The 20,880-nt window shown below is 27.5% G+C and overlaps 3 protein-coding genes across 4 annotated transcripts; 2 read left to right on the top strand and 1 right to left on the bottom strand.

Moving 5' to 3' along the window:
- Positions 1 to 1,584: 1,584 nt before the first annotated feature.
- LOC122718594 (DEAD-box ATP-dependent RNA helicase 20-like) lies at positions 1,585 to 13,660 on the top strand. Its single transcript, XM_043943759.1, has 4 exons — positions 1,585 to 1,630; positions 1,764 to 1,891; positions 2,520 to 2,970; positions 3,342 to 13,660. The coding sequence occupies exons 2-4, from the start codon at positions 1,860 to 1,862 to the stop codon at positions 5,037 to 5,039; spliced, it is 2,181 nt and encodes a 726-aa protein (XP_043799694.1). The 5' UTR covers positions 1,585 to 1,630; positions 1,764 to 1,859; the 3' UTR covers positions 5,040 to 13,660.
- Positions 13,661 to 14,692: 1,032 nt separating this feature from the next.
- Positions 14,693 to 18,137, top strand: LOC122718515 (cap-specific mRNA (nucleoside-2'-O-)-methyltransferase 1). 2 transcript variants are annotated; one of them, XM_043943601.1, is made up of 3 exons: positions 14,693 to 14,760; positions 15,057 to 17,391; positions 17,508 to 18,137. In XM_043943601.1, the coding sequence occupies exons 1-3, from the start codon at positions 14,724 to 14,726 to the stop codon at positions 18,001 to 18,003; spliced, it is 2,868 nt and encodes a 955-aa protein (XP_043799536.1). In that variant the 5' UTR covers positions 14,693 to 14,723; the 3' UTR covers positions 18,004 to 18,137. The 2 variants fall into 2 exon arrangements, with proteins under 2 accessions (XP_043799536.1, XP_043799537.1); XM_043943602.1 differs by lacking the exon at positions 14,693 to 14,760 and adding an exon at positions 14,895 to 14,953.
- A 337-nt stretch (positions 18,138 to 18,474) lies between these two features.
- Positions 18,475 to 20,803, bottom strand: LOC122718547 (nudC domain-containing protein 1). The gene is made up of 4 exons (XM_043943656.1): positions 20,635 to 20,803; positions 19,564 to 20,542; positions 19,130 to 19,491; positions 18,475 to 18,734 (listed from the first exon to the last, which is right to left on the bottom strand). The coding sequence occupies exons 1-4, from the start codon at positions 20,747 to 20,749 to the stop codon at positions 18,535 to 18,537; spliced, it is 1,656 nt and encodes a 551-aa protein (XP_043799591.1). The 5' UTR covers positions 20,750 to 20,803; the 3' UTR covers positions 18,475 to 18,534.
- Positions 20,804 to 20,880: the final 77 nt, after the last annotated feature.

Here is a 20,880-nt window from a genome sequence, read left to right as displayed (position 1 = left end):
ATTATGATAAAAAACATTCTATATATATATAAATGTATTCAAAAATTAGAATATAATTTCATTTATATTTAATTTTAAAAAAATATTTGTTGAAAATATCAAGTTTTGTTATTGGAAGTTATAATTAATCATTGGTATGTTAAAATTAAAATTAAATTTTTAATTTATCAACACTAGATTTAATTCCAATAGTATCATTATTCAAGACAGAATAATTTTAAATAATTTTAAATAATTCTTTATTTTTGAATTGTGTATTAATTCAATCAATTATTAATTCATCGTTGATATTTAAATTATTGGAAATTTTTCTTTATAAAATATTGATACATATCTATATATAGGTACATATTATACTATATTATGTATTAAATTTATGATAATATAAATATAATATAAATATAATAGCAATATAGCAAAAATATTATTAAAAAAACAAAATATTTTCACGATTACTTCACAATTCGATTTATTGATTGCATATTATAGGATAAAATCTATGTTGATAATGTAACGTGATAAACAAAAGAATTCTGTTCAAAGAATTTTTATGTTTCTCTAACATGAAAATAAATTATCAAAATAAAAACTTACGTTTTTTGTGCTAAGTTTAAATATGTAATGTATTCTAAAGTTGAAAGATTTTATAAAAAAATTTTAATTTTAATTGCATTTATTTCTCAAATATAATTATTTATATTTACTTGAATTTTATGAAATACAAAATAAATATGAATAAAAGAATTAAATAACAAATTTTTTATAAAATATAATTTTATAAATATTAACTTTTCTTTTTTTATTTTCATCCAAAAAGAAATATGTTTGATAACCTTTCTATTAAGATTGTCCTCGTTCCGAAAACAGACGTTTAACTTGTTCGGATATTATCCCCACTATTCATATTACTTGTAACTTATAATGGAGATTCTATTCTATACATATATACATATAAGTATAAAAAATACGTAGTAACGATTAATTTTATATATATATATATTTTTTTTATACATATTATGCACACACACACACATATATATAAATAACAATAAGAAAATTTTCTTTAATAAAAAATTTTTATCTTAAATATTAGTTATATTATCAATATTGATAATGAATTAATAAAATATTATTTTAAATATAATTTCTAAAAATTATAATTTATTTTAAATATATTTTAAATAATATCAATAATCATTTTATATATATTACATTATATAGATATAATATATAGTAATATAATATATTACTATATATTTATACATATTGTTTGTTGATTATATTTTTTTTAAGCACAATATCCTGTGAAAAAAAAATTTTTATATAATTTAAATATAATAAAAATATAATCATTTTCTTTCTATTTTAATTTGTTCTTTTTTCTTTTCATGAAAATTTGCCTTTATCTATGATAAATATATAACACTTGAACTTATTGATTTCTCCTATCGCGTTACGATTGGACGACGTGTCAGCATCCGATTCTACATAAGAACGAACCAATGAACGATCTTCCTTTTTATGTGTGTGTGTAACTTACTAGTTAGGAGCGGAAGCATTGCCCAGTTGCTCGTTTCCGTCTTCCCAGTGCCTGTCAGCCATTACTGCTCTGCTCGCCGGGTCTTGCAGGGTAAGTCTATCCGAATATATTATCTTTTTTTATATAAATTTTTTGTCATTTGATATAAGATTATTATAGAATTAATATGTTCATTTATATATTCATTTTATTAAATTTCTTATATAATTATTTTTGATCATAGGTGTAACTGGTACAACTGACATACTTTCCGAAAAATCGAAGATCGTTCCTGCGGAACTGGTAGTGTGTCAGCAGATTCTTCCGAACTTTTGCCGAGATGTATAACAATAGTTATTCCAATCATACCAGGTAGAATATTTTAATTTAAATTATAACTTTTAAATATTACATATGTCAGTACCATACGTTATGAAATGTTAAAACTGGAGAAGTTTTTTTTTTTTTAATATCGTGATCTCCACCATTTTGTTCATGGATTCTCTTATTCGTCATTTTTATTGAATTATTATTTTGTGTTGAATTAATGAAATCACAATTTATGGAAGATTACTGTTCTAAAATGATAAAAAAAATTTACTTGTAACAAAATGTATACTATTGAATAAGATCAAATGAGTCATAAAAAAAAGTAAAATGGCGGTGTCATTATCTAATGGAAAGCTACTGACAACCATAAGATGAAAGTACATATAAAAAAATTTTTTTTAAATCTTTGTTATTTAATATTTTTATAATAATCATTATTATTAATGATTTCTTAAATTATTTTTTTTCATGTGATATATATAATATGATATATTAAAAATCATTTTTTATTAATATACAATATACTTCAAATATAAATAATATATAATAATTATATTATCATTATAATAATATAGTAATTTAATATCATTTAATATTCTATATTAATGATTTAAATTTAATATTAAATTTTAAACATATTAAAGAATGAGTATCATTTTATGAGAATTAGTTACAGACCCAGGGGAAGTAGAGATTCTACCAATCGTAATGGAGGGGGAACATATTGGAATAGACAACAACAGACAAACAAAGAGAAGTCAATTAAGAAGCAAGTCCAAAGAAGAACTCCTGGAGATTCACTGAAAAAACCTAGCTGGGATCTCTCTAAGTTACCAGTGATCACAAAAAATTTATATATTCCACATATCAATATTTTAAAACGATCCAGTGATGAAGTTAATAAATATCACATTGGCAAAGAAATCACTGTGAAAGGAAACAATACTCCTTCTCCAATTCAAGCATTTGAAGAAAGTAATTTCCCAGATTATGTAATGGAAGAGATAAGAAAGCAGGGTTTTGCTGAACCAACAGCAATCCAAGCACAGGGTTGGCCAATAGCACTCAGTGGTCGTGATTTGGTTGGAATTGCTCAAACAGGATCTGGAAAAACTTTAGCTGTATGTATTTTTATATATTTTTTTCATATATATTTCATAAATAGTAATATACTTTTATTTTTTTAATTTTTGATTACACCGTTTATTAAATATAAAAAAAATAAAATTTGAAATATTTATAATAATTTAGAAGAAATTAAGATTTTAATATTAAAGATTTGATTAATTCTAATTCTTTATTATTAAATCATGTCAATGAAATATGTTAATGATATAATTGATCATTATATTGATTAAATATAAAAAAAATCAGATTTCAATATTTTTTGTATATATTTTTGAAAATATATATTGTCTAAATTATTGATAATTTATCAAATAAATATTTTTAGATGATTAAATTTAAGAATTTTGTTATTGATATTTTTCAGTATATATTACCAGCAACTGTACACATTAATCATCAACCACGTTTGAGCCGAGGAGATGGTCCCATTGTTTTGATACTCGCTCCAACAAGAGAATTAGCCCAACAAATTCAATCTGTTGCTAGAGATTTTGGTTCTTCCTCCTGTATTCGTAATACTTGCATCTTTGGTGGTTCTCCAAAAGGGCCTCAAGCTCGTGATTTAGAACGCGGTGTTGAAATATGTATTGCAACTCCTGGTAGATTAATCGATTTTCTCGAGAAAGGAACTACGAATTTACGCAGATGTACATACCTAGTCTTAGATGAGGCGGACAGAATGTTAGATATGGGATTCGAGCCTCAAATTCGAAAAATCATAGAGCAAATTAGACCTGATAGGCAAGTATTGATGTGGTCTGCAACATGGCCAAAAGAAGTACAAGCTTTGGCTGAAGATTTCCTCTCAGATTATATTCAAATTAACATCGGTTCTTTGACATTGGCCGCTAATCACAATATTCGTCAAATCGTAGAGATTTGTCAAGAGCATGAAAAAGAAATGAAACTTTCAAATCTTTTGAGAGAGATCGGCAAAGATCGAGGAAGCAAGATGATAATTTTCGTTGAAACGAAAAAGAAAGTGGACGATATTACCAAAGCTATTAAACGAGAAGGTTGGCCTGCTATCTCTATTCACGGTGACAAATCCCAGCCTGAGAGAGATTACGTGTTATCTGAGTTTAGAAATGGAAAAACAATGATTCTTGTTGCTACCGATGTTGCTGCTCGTGGCTTGGACGTAGAAGATGTGAAATATGTAATTAACTTCGATTATCCGAACAGTTCTGAGGATTATATTCATAGAATAGGAAGAACTGGACGTTGCCAAAGTGCGGGTACTGCTTATGCTTATTTTACGCCTAATAATGCTAGACAAGCAAAAGAACTAATTTCTGTTTTGGAAGAAGCTGGTCAAGCAATAAATCCACAACTGGCCGATTTAGCAAATTCGATAAAACCTGCATACGGAAAGGGTCGCCAACGTTGGAGTCATTCTCGTTCTAATAAAGATAATAGTTCTACTGGAAGCCCAAGAAATAATAGTAGCCCGATTTCGAATAATTGGCAAAATCAGCACGTTCAGAGTACTCAGCACAGTAATGGTAGCAGTCAAGAAAGGACTGTTGTACGCCAGCAAAATGGATATCAGGCCAGTCGACAGAATAGTTTCCAATCTAATTATCAGCCGCAACAACATCAACAACCGCAACAGCAACAGCATCAACACCAACAACATCAACAACAGCAGCAGCAGCAGCAGCAACAACAACATCAACGGCAACCGAATACTTATACCAATGGCTGTCAAACTACAAATAGCTATTCAGCTAGTTATCAAAATGCAAATATTCCTAGATATCATGGAAGAACAGGAGGTTTTCAAGGAAATCGTTATCACAATCGTCAGAGTGCTTACAACACCAATCAGACACCTGGAGGACAAAGCGTATATTCTATGCCGCCTCCATTCATGATGCCATCTGCTGGCGGACATACAGCTGATTCCTCCATGCAAAGCCTCGTTAACAACAAGTTTTTCCAGACGAATCGTCCACCACCAAATACTGGTGCTTGCGCGTATCAATCGATGGGATATAGTCAGTTCCAAGCTGTGCCACCGTATAGTTATCCTTATCCGCCTACACCAGTGCAGCAGTGACGCTTTTCAAGGTATAAATCGGTAAGAGTGCAGGCTAAGTAAGAAAATCAATTTTTCCTCTTTATATCAGGCCCATTATATATTTACGGTTTGTGTAGACAATTGGGTCTCTTTTGAATATATAAGTAACATAATGTTTCCTCTTTTCATTGTCATTTATTATTTTTTCTGGAATGATGCCTGATTCAACGCATTCGACGAAGCAAAATTATTTGTGTTTATTCGAAGAAAGCAGAGACAAAGCAGAGACAAAACAATCGATAATTTGTTGGTTTTATTATAGTTATAAATATTTAAATTGGAACGTTTTCAAACATTCGAGAGAAAAAAAATAAAAAAAATTAATTATTACTTATTAATAATGTAGGCACATTCCAGTCAAGTTTTTTGAAGTAGTAGTAGTAATTATTTAGCAATGATATATTGATATAATCATTACTGGATGTAGAATATGACCAACAAATGTAGACTTGTAACTAAGTGGTCATATCCTAAAAAGTAATTAATCTTCTTGAGATAAAACTATGTAAACGTCATTTAATGCTTTCCCGAAATGCACGAAACGTATAGAAGGGGGGTGGGTTAACGTTTTCATATTTGATAATTTATTTATATTTTGCATATATATATATACGTATGTACAGGCAACGCTCTTCAAAATGTAAGGCCTTTTGCATAAAAATTAAGCCGTACACCCGTTTTTACAAAGCGCACGACGAATATAAAAAAAAATATCGTGTCCTCTGTTTTGTAACGAGACTGGGTGTTGTGTCTCTTTGATAATAGGGGAAAGGTATATCTCATCAAAATTAAAGAACTTTGATGGAGGATAAATCCAGCATAATTATATAGCGTACAAAAGTGAGTACTTCGAAACTATCCTGGGCCGGTATCTTTGGAATAAATTCAAAGCATAAAACCGGCTAATGGGGAAGAGAAAGGAAAACTTAAATTAAGCATGTAGTCACAATGGCTGTGTACCTCGGCGCAAAGTTTGATACCTTATTTTTATAATATATATCGAAAGTAATTTGTTGTTAAACCAACGAATGATTATACGAAGATAAAAAAAGTAAGAGAAACATTGTTGTTTGATGTTTATGCAATTGGCCACTGAGTGGTCTTGTCCTTGCGCGACCGTGTACAATGTATATAGGTGCACGCGCAGGCTGGCCGCAAATCGAATAAAATTTAGTTGTACCTGTTTTTTAGTTCGCGCTCATCGAAATTCTTGCTATTTTTTAGGGAACGATTCAGACTATCCGAAAGGCATTTTTCTATTGAAACGTTTAAGAAAAAAAATATTGCGCTGCCGTGAACGTATTGAACGCGTGATGAAAGAGTTTTTAACTTATGGTATTGATCCATGTGTTGTATATATCGTTATGGCCATTCCGAAGTGGCTTCCAAGGAAATTTCACGTGATAAATGATACGAAAAATAATGAATAATGAATTCATGCCGCGAATCGGGCACGAAAACCGTTTATCGACAGCGCATAGCGATTTTTTGCGGGCCTCCAGATTACACTGTACACGTCACTACTCGAATAAACGAACAGCAAAGAAAAGAGCCAACAGAGAAGAATGCAAGACTCGAATATACACTCGAGCAAGGACTCGTTTGCGAACGACATTATTGTGATAATTATACGTAACGCTTTCGTGAAACGGTCTCACAGTTCGTTACTTAATTACGCACAGTAGAAAATGTTGTGAAGCAGTACGTGTGCACAATAACATTTCCGGTTGATTCACTAAACCGCGTCACACGCATTTCAAGCGGATTTTGCTCGATAAGAGAGGAAAAAGCTCTATCGATTCGTTTCTAGGTTTCCACATGGTAGTCTTTATATTCTTCTTTTGCTGAGCCGATAGATTGGATATTTCAAAATATATGGTGGGGTCGCGAACAGAAGTTAGGCATTCGCGGTATATTGTTGTCTTTGTCCTTTTCAACATTGTGAATGCTTATACGCTCCTACTGCGTTGATCTGACTGCAACATGTTGCGTTGTCAGAATGAATAGTGATATAAATAATAGGAAGCGTATGCTACGAGTATTGGACACTTCTGAATACTCATACATTGCGTACGCCCTCTATTAAATCATCTTATTGATTTTTGAAACTTCGTTTAATCTATGTCTTTTCATCGTTGTTGATCAGTAATTTTTCTTTAGTACACTAATTATCTATTTCTTCTGAATTTTTCTTAGTACGTAGTCTACTATATTTTGGCAAATAGCAGACTATTGTAGTGCAATTCTACATCTTTCAATTCCATCCATTGCAAGTAATGCATCTTTCAAGCATTTAATCAATAATTGAGGCTTATAGATAGATACATATATTGCTGTCATAAAAATTTGACAGATAAATTAAAGTTTCTTCTAAATATTTCAGATAGCCTCAGAATTATAACCCTTTAAGCTGTGCTACATTTGTTCCCATATACTAAAGTGAAATGAAAATTAATGACCGTCGAATATGCATATCTTTTCTAAAACCAAATCTCTAAACGTATGGTCATAGAATTTTCTTAGAAACTTGTTATAGTTGAAAAAGTTTAAAAAGAAGAACGCAGAGCAAATATTGAACGTTGGACAGTAAAGGGTTAATATTTTACATTTCATTTAACAGAACACATAACAGACATCATGCTTTTAAGTTTTTTCCTAAATAAAATAAATGTTCTAACGAAGTGCAACTTGCATTTTGAAAATTGATAGTGGGTGTACGCGTAGTTCTGTGATATGTAAGATGTAGCATATTTATAGATCTACCTATCGTGCATCATGATTAAAATAAGGAACGTATCTTATCAGTTTTATACGTGGTATACAAATCATATGATCCTAAATGACGTGTACTGCGAGAGCTGTCTACTTTAAGGAAAGAAAAACAAAAGTTGTTGCGAAAAAGCGAAAGATCAGTATTCCTTTTTTTTTTTTGTTTGCGTTTGCCGTGCGAATTCGTATATTGTCAGGGTAGAGAATAGGGAGAAGAAATTGGAATATGAAAACGTGTATTACTTCAGAGCGTTCTTCTATTCATGAATATCCAAGTTTTTTATTTCATTATGTAGTCTGATAAATTCATCTTCTAAGCGTATATGAAGATGTAGACACAAGGGTTCTTCATTTCTCTCTTTCTCATATATTGTGAAACTATTTATCTCTTTTTTTTTTGTATGTTTGTCTATTTTATTAAGATATAGTCTTCTAAATACTTACGTGTTTGTTGCTAACAAAGGAATCTATGAAATTTCAGTATTTTTCAGCTATGGGTTCTTTTTTGTTCTTTTTACTTCTCTTTTTTTTTTATTTGCGTTAATGAACAATTATAAATCTTATGTTCATTTGTAATCGTACTACGTGTAACAAGAACTGTTAAAAACATGGATGCGTATTTTTCGTATAGTAGAATATGCGGTATACTTCATTTCTACGGTGCAAAATCGTATCTCTGAAGTCTACTTTCTCCCTACTAGTCGATATTCATTTTTTTTTTTTTGTTCTTTTTTTGTATTATACTCCGTTTTGTCGTGTTGTTAGGGAACATCCATTTCAGCTGTACACTTTTAATGTAACTCTTAACGAGATCAGTCATCTCTAGTTGATAACGAAAGATTTCCCGGAGAGAAAAAACGAAATCTTATTCTCTTGTTGTTACAAAATGAAAAAGCGGAAACGAAACTAGTGTTCAACACTAAACTTTGCAATATCGATGAACTCGAATATCTTGGTCGATAATATTTCTAAGTAAACCGTACATATATTTTTTTATATCAGTTTTCAACAGTGATGGTAAACGTTGAACGAATGAGATGAGGGAGGTAGTTTTCAAGATATCTGTATGACACGCCTTCCGTCTGTTTAATTGAAGAAAAGGTTCGAAAAATATATTCTCGTGAAATCTTTGCGCTTGCATTAAGCACACTCGTTCAGGTCATGTTAGTTGATCGATCGAACTTGTAACCTTATATTTATAATCTGTTGTTCGTTTCACTCGAAGAAAAAAAAAAAAAAAAAAGAAAAGGAAAAGAGTCAATGAAACGATAAAATCGGCACAGTTTTTCGTGTTGTAAAGATCGACGAATAAAATGACGTCGAGTTTTACGTGCTGAGAAAATCGTTAATGACACTAACATAGTCTCGGGAACACGAGAGTACCTTTTTAACGATTAATGCTGAACGCTGTGATATCGCGTACATAAACATTTTTATTATTATAAACATAAATGTGCATATTGTAATGTTAAAAAAAAAAAAAAAGAAGAAGAAGAGTACATATTCTCCTTTATATGTGAAGACTGAATCTCGCCAACTTATACACAGGTTTAGCAGCCGCAGATACGTTCGTATACTGGATAGACTACAGATAGACTATTTGTACATTATTAATTGTAACAATATGTTTTTACGTCGGTAGTGCCGTATGTGGGGACGGTACTACTATGTTATAGTTCGATAACGGGTGCGTGTTCGTATTGTGCATTTTTTCTTTTTATTGAGAATTAATGTCTTCGGTGTGTCGTGATGAGAAATTCGCCAGATATTTCGCGTTTACTTTCCATAGAGGTTGGAATAGTTGCACGAATCTGGTTTCCTGTTTATTTCTTTCTTTTATTTTTTTTTTTTTCTACAATTTCGTTTGATTCTGGTCGAAAAAGAATTCGATCAAAAAAAAGGAAAGATATCAAGTTAAAAATATCGTTTGTATTTGATTTTCGAATGATTGCTTGCCACGTTTCACTTGTTTTTGATTTATCAATTATAGATCGTTCGTGAAATAAAGGGACATTACAACAACAACAGTACAATCCGTTTCATGATAGTTCCTATATTGCATTCTTCTTTGTAACGTGAATGAATTGCAGCTTAAATTTTTGCTAAGATGAGTCAAAGAATTTTCACACTTTTTCTCTGCGTATCGTTCTATTTGGTTAAAAAAAAAAAAAACTTGCGAATATTTTATTGGTGTAGTCACATGTGTGCATTGCCAAGTCTGTTATTATTATTATTTTTGCGATTGTGTCACAATTGTTAACTTTACCACTATCTTTCATCAGTTTCTGGAGAAATGTACTAAAGATTGTTGATCGTTCATCAACGACGATTGGAAGTCGTGGATTAATCTCATATGTGTAAAGTACATTTTTCTTTCGTTATGTAAGGTTTAAGAAAGAAATGGAAAAGTGAATACGACGTTAAGATTAATTTTAGGAAAACTAAATTTGTTACTATCTTCGTTATTTATCCGTAATATTATGTCGTTTTTTTTTTTAAATATTGTGAAATAAGCGTAAAAATGATTGTTTCCTATGAAAAGTGATATCGTTCGTAATATGTAAACGGTAATATTGTTTGTTTGTTTCTCTTTTTCTTTTTTTACTAATAATAAATTTAGTTTTTTCCTAATGTCAAATGTAGACTTGTTAGTGTATGCATGAATGTTGAACACTGTACACTGCACGACAAAATTTACTGTGCAAACTTTTACGAAACTATGAAGTTAATGCAGTTTACGATTCAGATATTTATCATTTTTAATAATGCGTCTTTTAATGATGGTACATATTTAAGCCTGGGCTAATTAAAAAAAAAAAAAAAAAAAAAAAACGGTACCTTCAATTGATCTTAATGTGTGCTGAGATCTTCGAATCAACAAATCTTATACATCTTGTTTAAATTTATATAATATTCCATTAAAAAATGCGTCATGAGAATTGTATCGATGGTAATAAGTGAGTGCAGAGAATACTATATAACAAAATTTCTATAATGGCTAATGTATTAATTGATTTCATAATTTGTGTATTATGTTCAAAAATTTCGCGAAAATTACAAGATTTATTTAGATCTGCGTACACTATTTTCATAGTTATATTATTGTTTTATATATATACGTATATGTCAACTTTTGTAATTACTTGTTAAACAATTAAGTAATTATAAAAGAAATCGTCTTTTTTTCTTTTAATGCAATTTAACCCTTTTGCTAAAAATGATTAAGATTACTAACATATATATTTTTATTATAAAAATTTCGTACAAAGTTTGTTTCTTACACTTTCTAATGTTAATTATAAAAAACATAATAACAACATTAATAGATTATTAAAGTTCATCAATTATTCATGATTTTTTATTCGAATAGTAAAAATTCATAAAAAAAATTCATCAGATAAAAATAAATTGAATTGAATAAAATTTCGTTTCAATAAAAGTAGAGTTCAGTGAAAATTTATTAATAGTTCATTGAATTCGTAAAAGTGAAAGGGTTAAATTCATAAAATTATTTCTATTTTAATATAAATGTTATTCATTGTTTTTCCTTGTGTGCAAATGTTCGCATTTTTCGTGATTGTTCTCAGAGTAGTGAAGCATACGAATCCGTCGTATCTCGTCTTTTTGAGAGCATAATATCTCACATTCAAATTATCTTCAAACGCGTATTTTTGGAGATTAAAAATTATTTGACCGATAATTCGTATAAGCATAATTTATGTGATCATTATCACACTATGCACTTATTTTTTCGAGCGAATCATAAAAATGAAAATGATCCTCTCAGAAATGTGAAATCGAAAAACGAAATTGAAAAGCGTAAAGGTGTTATAGGAATTACGCGATCATTGCGTGAAAAACGCAGTTACAGCACGGTAGACTTCCTGTTGTTGTAATACTTCATTTGTTGATGCGTTTGTTCTGAACGCGCATTAGGAAAAAGGAACGATATTAAAAAAAAATAAGGAAAAGAAAGTAGTTTGAAGAAAAAGCGCTAAAAAGAAATATAATATGCTAAATTGCAAAGAAAGAAAAACAGAAATATTGATAATTTAGTAATGCGTAATTTTAGTCGTTTCTACGAGACCAGAAAGTTGAGAGAGTTCAGATCGCCGATGGTATCGGGAAAGATGTACATTTAAAAAAAAAAAAAAAAAAAAAATACAAATAGGTATTCTGTAATTACGGCTTTATTGATTCATCGCGCCTTACAATATGAAAGAGCTCGGCCAACTTTCATCAAGATGTGTATGCAAAATTGCGAACACTCTTAGATTCGAAACGATAAAAAGAAAAAAACCGCTCCTTGGTCGTCCTCGAGTAAATTGAGACAAGCGTTTGCTAGAATTGTTCGAACTGCAGCACAGAAGAACGGCATATAACTGTATTGCATTCTTGTTGAGTATAAGAATATGCAAAAGAGGCATGCAAGAATATATATTTGCGTCAATTTTATGTATAAAAATGACATTTATCAGTTCTTTATATAAATATATATATGTATATAATGTATGTTTGCATATATATATATAAATATATACAGACATAATTCTAAAAAAAATGGGATATTCTATTAGGACAATGCTGTCCATCAAAATTGATGATCTATTTAGCGCTTCTTTAACATTGTTATTAATAGACAAAGAAGCTAGAAGATTCTAATGGAAGAGTAGTTACGCATGTTAATATATAGTTGTTATTTAATCATGTTAAAGCCTGTGCTATAACAAAAGAAAAATAGAAAAAAACCTAATTTTTAAGTTTTATAGCTTTAATTTAGACAGCATTGTTTTAGTAGATAGAATATTCTTGGTGAATAAAAAAAGTGATCGCTTATCACATTATTAACAGATTCACTGCTACCTTATTTTGATAATTTATCACTGTACTAAACTGTAAAAAAGTACATTTAAAGAGAATAACGACAGTGTACACTTATCGCAATGAACTTGGCAGTGAATGTGTTAAGATGACAAGTAATCTAGTCGAAATTATTCTGTCGTTAATTATGACCCTTGATGAGGGTATAAAGATATATTGAAACAAATATCTTTTTTATGGTATAACAATATTGGAATATTCTTCAAACATTGTTGTACTTAACAAAAAAATATTTTCAATTATTCAAATATTAATTTTTAGAATCCTGACGCAAGAAAAAAGAAAAATCAAGATCTCTAGTGTTTTTGTATTGAATAATGTTTAGACTCTACATGAAAATGTTATTTCAAAACGAATATTTTAGGAAAACGAAAGACCAGTATTAACAGTACAACTAGAAACAAGATTATGTGAATACTTTGTCATCGTTTTGCTTTCTGTGTTGTTCTCCGTCTTTGAAATAATTAAGTAAATGCAGAAAATATCTATTGTTGTCTAATCATGTAAGCCGTTTTACTGCAGAATTATTAATTTTTACGACCAAAGAGAGGTAACGCGAAAATGGCTTATTTTTTTTTCTTTGACCATGACACGATTTTCAAAAGCGGAAAGTATATCAATAGTTTATATGGGATGTGAATATTTTAATGCAATTTTCAGTGAGTGATAGAAAACAAGTGACGTTTGTTAAAAAGTACCTTAGAGTTAATTATTGTATGAGTCGCTTCTGTTTAAACAGAATTTATTGTTTTTCCGGTGTAGAAAGAAGAAAAAGAGCATACACAAATTATTTATATGCAGCGCGCAAGGCGAACAATTTAAAAAAAGGCGTAAATAATGTTAAATAATATTTCTGTATTCAAATTCTCTTCTGTAGGTTTCATTAAAGTGCATTTCTTGTATGTTACACAGTATTATGGTAGAATATAAGAATAAATACTGCAATAATACATTGTTTCTTTCTTTATAATATTTCATTTTATTTTACTTAAATGTTTTTATATTGTAGTATGTATTGTGTATATTAATATTATATATAATTCTATATTAGCAACATAAGCTAATGTAGAATATTATAATGTTATAAATTTTTTCATAAATATCATATCAAATAATCAAAAATAATCATATCTATATGATATCAAATAATCAAAAAATCGTAAAATTTTTTATTATAATAAGTAAATATCATTTTTTACTACATAAGTAAATATACAAACTATTTTAAAAACAATAACAATCGTTTGCAATTGAAGAAAAACTAATATATAAAGAATTATAAAAAAATTTTTTAATTTCGCGAAAATTCATCATACATGCTGTAAAAGATTAAAATCTGTTCCGTTATTCTTTTCTTTCTATTACAAATATATTTTATTGTAAAATCATAGATAATATTGTAATATTATGATATTAATTTATGAAAATAACAAGATTCCTTATACCTGCTTTTCCATGTTTACCTGTCATAATAACGAGACCATGCATCCATTTTCTATTGCTTTCAAAATTTGTATCCTAAATTATAATTTTGAGATTTCAGAAATCTGAAACATACAAAATACATTCTGAAAACATTTTTTTTCTAAATTGTTCACTTTATTTCTAAATATTTTAAGTAATTTTTTAATGCATTTAAAATTAAAGTTGCATAATTTTGATACTTATTTTATTGTTATTTTCTTATAACAATTTATAATTTCAAAATTATTATTAATTATTAGAAGAAATTATATAAAATAAAAATATAATAGATTAATTATATTTTCAAAGTAATTATTTTCATTTTTTTATAAAATCTGAACTAATTGCTTTTTGTGTAATACATGATATCGAATTTGGGATTGACAGTGCATTTGACGACTCGGACTCTTACCAGATTACTAGCAATACACAATTAAATACGCATTGAAAATAGAGGGAGCTAGTTTTCACCATTTTAAATTCCTATCGATGTTCATGTTGGAATTCCTCTGTCAGTCCGTTCTGAGACTTGATCGGACAAGTATCTGTATGCTTAATAGATGTGGTGCTGTGTATTGTGATTGTGGTGAGAAACATAACCTATAATAACAATAGTATTTTTAAATATTTATAATGTAAATAGAAAGAGAATATATATATATATATATTCTTTAAAAAAAATATAATTTTCTTATTTTTAATTATTAAAATTTTATAAATCAAAATAGAAATATTAGTGAATTAAAAAGTTACGATAATTGAAACAAATATGAGGAGCAGTAAGTAATATTTTTTTAATAAATGCATCTATTAACATTTTATAATGATATAATAAAAATATTTTTATTTAAATATGTGAATTAAATTATATTAACATTTTAGATTCAGATGAAAGTGATTATGAGAATGAAAGTTTTATTAATACAGATCACGATGAAAGTATTGAAGAAAAAAGAACAGATTCATCATTTTTTAGTGATTATTCTACTAATGAAAAACATAAAAAAAAGACAAATCATTTTATTTATACTACTTTATCAGATGAAACTTCAGATTTGAATGACAGCGACTGCAATGAGGATTATTATTCATCTAATGAATATAATAATACAGGTATAAATGTTTGTATAAATGATTCCTCAGATTGTGATGATAAAATAAGAACAAGAAAAAAAAGAAAAAATGAAGATGCTTATCATTATAATAAGAAACAAAAGATACATGAAGATTCAGGTGATGAAGGTAGTAGTCAAAACATTAATAATATTTCTATAAATGATCCATCAAGTAATGATGAAGAAGATATTAGAATAGAGAAAAATATATATGAAGATTCTTATCATTATAATAAGCGACAAAAAATTCATAAAGTAAAAAATAAGATTGAAGATGATATTAGTGATAAAAATAATTTTAATGTAAATGAAGAATTAAATAAACAAGAATCCAAAAATCTTAATACTGACAAAGTTAAACGTATGATGAAAAAAATGGGATATAAGGAAGGATATGGTCTTGGAAAAAATAAGCAAGGTCGTTTAGAACCAGTTGAAGCTTCTAAACAACATGGACGTAGAGGTCTTGGTCATAATATTCCTGGACTTGAAGCTTCAAGTCTTAAATGGGATCCTGCAGAAGAAGAAATAAAATGTAAAGAAGATATGGAATGGATAAAAAATCCAAATAAAAATTTACCTACAAAAGAAGAAATGCATTTTTGGTTACAAATAGGACCTAAGAAAATGACTATAGATGATGAAACTCATTTTTGTCATGAGGATATAGTTAGAAATATAATTAATTCGAAAACAGTATTTGATAATTTAGACGATGTTGAATTTCGTCGCGCAAGAACACGTTCTAATCCTTACGAAACAATTCGTGGTGCATTTTTCTTAAATCGTGCTGCTGTTAAAATGGCTAATATAGATAGAGCATGTAATTTTATGTTTACTGATAGGAAACATTTGGGAAAAAATGAGTTGTTATATTTTGCAGATGTATGTGCTGGACCAGGTGGTTTCAGTGAATATGTTCTTTGGAGAACAAAATGGCATGCTAAAGGATTTGGTTTTACATTGAAAAATGAAAATGATTTTAAATTAGCTGATTTTTATGCTGGTTCTCCTGAAACATTTCATCCATATTATGGACCAAAAGATAATGGTGATGTCTTTGATTCTGAAAATCAAAGAACATTTAGAGAACTTATAATGAAATACACTCATAATAAAGGAGTACATTTTATGATGTCTGATGGTGGTTTCTCTGTTGAGGGAAAAGAAAACCTACAAGAAATTCTTTCAAAACAATTATATCTTTGTCAATGTTTAGTGGCATTAATGATAGTAAGAGAGAAAGGTCATTTTGTTACGAAATTATTTGATATATTTACACCCTTTAGTGCTGGTTTAATCTATTTAATGTATCGATGTTTTGACGAAATTTGTATTTTTAAACCAAACTCTTCTAGACCAGCAAATTCAGAACGTTATTTAATATGTAAAAGTAAACGGCCTGGGACAGAAATTGTTACACAATATTTTAATAAAATTAATCATTTGCTATTAGATAATGATGAAAATAATGATGTTATACAATTAGTGTCATTTGACGAATTAGAAAAAGAAAAACACTTTTTGCAATATTTACGCACTTCTAATGAGTATTTAGGAAAGAAACAAATAATAGGTCTATGCAAAATTGCTGCATTTTGTGAAGATAATACTCTTGTTGAAACAAAACAAGCTGATATGCGTAAAGAATGTTTAGCATATTGGAAACTTCCTGATGAAAGTAGAACAATCCCAAAACATATGAAACCAAAAGATAAATTAAATATTCTTGTTAAAGATTCCACATTTCTTTCTAATTTCGCAACTACATTAAAAGTAGATAACATTAACAATTTATTAAATTCACCATATGATTGGTTTTGCATGCCATGTAGTACTAAATTACAACCTGATGATGAAAGAAAAAATGCTACATTTTATATGAGTATGGGAAGAAGTAATGTTTATCGTTATTTGAAATATGGTTGGGTAGAAGTTAGTGATATTAATATAGAATTACCATCAAATACACTTGTATATGCAGAAGTTGTACATGAAATGAAAAGAGAATTTAGACATCAACAAAAAGTACTTGCATTACATATCATAGATGCATTCATTTTAGGAGGAGAAGATGTTAGTCAAAAATATTTAAGAGAAAGGTAAAAAAATGAAATTTTATAAAAATCAAAATAAAAATTTTTAAAAAATTTTTTAAAAAATTTTTTTTAAAAATTATTATTAATATGTAAAATTAATTTTTTTCTATTTTTTATAGGCATGAACTTACAAAGAAATTTTGTGAAGCTTTGTGGAAACCAGAGGGAAGTAATTATGCTCGAGTACGAGCTAAAGAATTATTCCCGGTAAATTCAGATATATGTGAAAAATTACAAATAAAAGAGCGTAGAATGAAAAATAATTGTCCTGCTTTGGTATATGAACTCCCGGAAACATCTTTACATTATGATCAAAATTGTGATGATAAATTATATTTTATACCAAATAGTATAACATTTTTAAGAAGTACTGTTAATCCATGGAATCGATATGTCAGCAAAACACATCGTACGACTTATGTTTTTAATTATAAAACTAATGAGAATTTATTTGATAAAAATAGACCGCGTTCGGCAGAAGCGAATTTCATAGAATCGTTCAAAAATCGCGTTATTTGGTATTGGCCTAGTGATAAATCACTTACCATGAATATATTTGCGAAATTTATCAAAGATAAATGCAATATAACTTTACAAAATGGTTTAAGTTATTAGTAAAACAAACATAAAATTGATAATAGAAACTCTCAATATGGTATTATTAATTGTACCATTCGAATACTAAATTGATCAACTTGTTTTTTGAAAGTTTTTTAATTTTAGTATAATTTTGAAAAATCATTAATTTTGATCAATTCAGTTTTTATATGGCTCAATTTTTACATAAACAATGTATGTATAATAATAAATATATAAATGTATATATACAAGATGTTTCTTTTAACTGAAAATGTAAAAAAATTTTGTGACAGATTATAGCTATTAAAAGAATGTTTTTTTCATAAATTTATGAATTTTTAATGAGAGATAAGTAAAAGTAAATTGTTAATTAATATCTATTTTTACAATTGAAAAAAAAATTCTTTATGTTTGCAAATAATATATATTATTGTACAATAGTAATTAATAGATGTAATAATCAATTAATGTAATTATATTGTAATTATAATTATATTAAATTATAAATAGTTGCAATTATATTCATACAAAATATTTGTATGCGACGATAATTGAGTGTAATTAATCTTAAAAACAAATATTTAATCGATATAATTTGTTTTTAGTAAGGATAATTAAATATTTATTTGTGGCAACTGCTCCCATAATAGGATAGGTTTCACTATCTAAATCTATAATCCATTGTTTTCCAATTTGAACATTTAATTCAGGCCTTTTATAAAGAAATATATATCTTGTGTGCTCAAGAATAGCTACATATGAACCATCTAAAAATAATTTTAGAATTTATTATGTAAAATATTGTATATAAAATAATTTATAATTTGTCAGATTTGGACAAATTATATTTCAAATAGAATAAAAAATTATGAAATATAATAATATTTTGATTTCAATTTTCTTCAAACAGTAAATAAATAAATAAATATATATGTATAAGGAAAACTTGTATTTTAACTTTAAAAGATAATTTTGAAATAAAAAAAATATAAAATTTTATAGTCAAATAATGAAATAATGAAATAATTCAAAGAAAAAGAAATTTCAAAAAAGAATTACGTTATTATTAATTGCATAATTATTAAAATAATTATTTATCAAATATTTTATTTAAATAATGTCCAAATCTAATATTAATTAGATTAAAACTTTAAATATTTACCAGCAGGAGAAACACAAAATTTTTTATTACTTTTACTTGCTTCAACATAACCAAAACCAGGAAAAGTATAATAATGTTTGATATTCCACTTATTATCATTTACTTGATCAGTAATCCATAAGAAACCATCGTTATTATGTCTTAGACAAATTGCTTGTCCATTTTTTGTTTTATATGTATACAATACATGATTGCTTGTTCCAAGCATAGCTAAATGAGTATTTGTTTGTTCAATAAGATCAACTCTCAATAAAAGATTATCTTTTCCTTCAAGATCACATTCCTCAAGTTGTTCAGCATTAAATCCTAGACAAGGTTGTCCTTGTTTATTATCAATTTGATTTGTACACAAATGTGCTAACCTACATATGAAATAATAAATATTAAAATACAAAAATAATTTAGTGAAATTCTTATTATTTTAAGTAATATACTTAGAATGAATTTCAGTAGCCAAAGTTTCATTAGGTAAACATTCTCCACCAGTATCACCTTTAATTAATTCATTCCACATTAAACCATTTTCATGTTTATATAATTCAAGTTTAAATGTATCTTGTTCATATTTCCATGTCGTTAAATCTTCATCTAATCTGTATTGACATTGTCCTTCTATTAATATATTATTATTTACTATTACTGATAGTTCTAATGATGTTACATTTACTTTAATTTTATCTCGATATTGATTGTCTATTTTAAGCCAAACTGTTATTGAATCTTCATCTTGAGACCAATAATACCTTGGAATTTTTAATTTCTCAGTTTTCTTTGTATCTTTTTCATTATCAGTAGATTTTTTTATCTTTAGGGAATCAAATGTTATATAATCTTGACAAATGGAATGTAAATATTTACCAGAGTTTTCTATATATACATATTCAATAGCACCATTTATTTTTAAAGTGTCTTTGTTTATAAGTTCAAAGAATTGATCTATATTTCCTGCATTTTTCCAAGCATATGTTAATAATAAGAGCCTTGAAAATTTTTTTTCACCTGTACTTCTAATATCACACATGGCAATCATAATAGTATTTGTGGTATCTATATATCTTATATCTAATATTACTCCAGGTTCCGCATTATTTAATGTGAAAGATTTAATATTTTCTTGGGCATTTGCTATTAATAATTTCAAACAATCTCCACCATCAGAAATTACAATAATATTATTATTAGTAAATCCAATTGATGGATTATACAAACGATTTTGCACATTTTTATTTAAATTATTAATTTCATATATTTGTTCTAAATTACCATCCTTTTTAAATCGCCATACAATTCCATTTTCATCTATGTACCAGGATGATGTATCATATGGATTTTTGAATAAATGATTATGAAATGCGAATAATCGAGTTTCTAAGAAGGAATCTCGATTTGTTGTTAATTCTAACCTATATACATCTAAAAACATAATTGGCTTTGTAATTACATTTTATTTTAATAAATGATAATTATTTGTTGAGATAAAAATTTATTTTTTTAATAATGCTTACCTGTTTTTAAACATATTTCAGTATCTATCGAAATTTCATCGCTACAAAATTGGTATTTTTCAAATTTTAAATTTATCAAATTTTTATTAGGACATAATTCAACAATTTTTGTCATTTTTTATGTTTGTATTTTTATTTAAACATTATTATTCAAAAATGAGAAAATATAAGTAATTTATAACATTCATAACCTTAATTCATAACTTATTTTCATTATTTTGAATAATATTTTTTAATATATTGATC

This window comes from Apis laboriosa, unplaced genomic scaffold (assembly GCF_014066325.1).
Source record: "Apis laboriosa isolate Shangri-la unplaced genomic scaffold, ASM1406632v1 scaffold64_cov150, whole genome shotgun sequence".
Taxonomy (NCBI): Eukaryota; Metazoa; Arthropoda; class Insecta; order Hymenoptera; family Apidae; genus Apis; species Apis laboriosa.
This window is presented reverse-complemented; position numbering and strand designations above follow the sequence as displayed.

Bases quoted from the DNA above. Each gene is read 5' to 3' on its own strand.
- LOC122718594 (XM_043943759.1), top strand. From the start codon at position 1,860: ATGTATAACAATAGTTATTCCAATCATACCAG. The intron at 1,892-2,519 runs GTAGAATATTTT...TATGAGAATTAG, and splicing joins AGTTATTCCAATCATACCAG to TTACAGACCCAGGGGAAGTA. The intron at 2,971-3,341 runs GTATGTATTTTT...GATATTTTTCAG, and splicing joins GATCTGGAAAAACTTTAGCT to TATATATTACCAGCAACTGT.
- LOC122718515 (XM_043943601.1), top strand. From the start codon at position 14,724: ATGCTTAATAGATGTGGTGCTGTGTATTGTGATTGTG. The intron at 14,761-15,056 runs GTGAGAAACATA...TTAACATTTTAG, and splicing joins TGCTGTGTATTGTGATTGTG to ATTCAGATGAAAGTGATTAT. The intron at 17,392-17,507 runs GTAAAAAAATGA...TATTTTTTATAG, and splicing joins CAAAAATATTTAAGAGAAAG to GCATGAACTTACAAAGAAAT.
- LOC122718547 (XM_043943656.1), bottom strand. From the start codon at position 20,749: ATGACAAAAATTGTTGAATTATGTCCTAATAAAAATTTGATAAATTTA. The intron at 20,543-20,634 runs GTAAGCATTATT...TTATGTTTTTAG, and splicing joins TGAAATATGTTTAAAAACAG to ATGTATATAGGTTAGAATTA. The intron at 18,735-19,129 runs GTAAATATTTAA...AATTATTTTTAG, and splicing joins ATTTTGTGTTTCTCCTGCTG to ATGGTTCATATGTAGCTATT.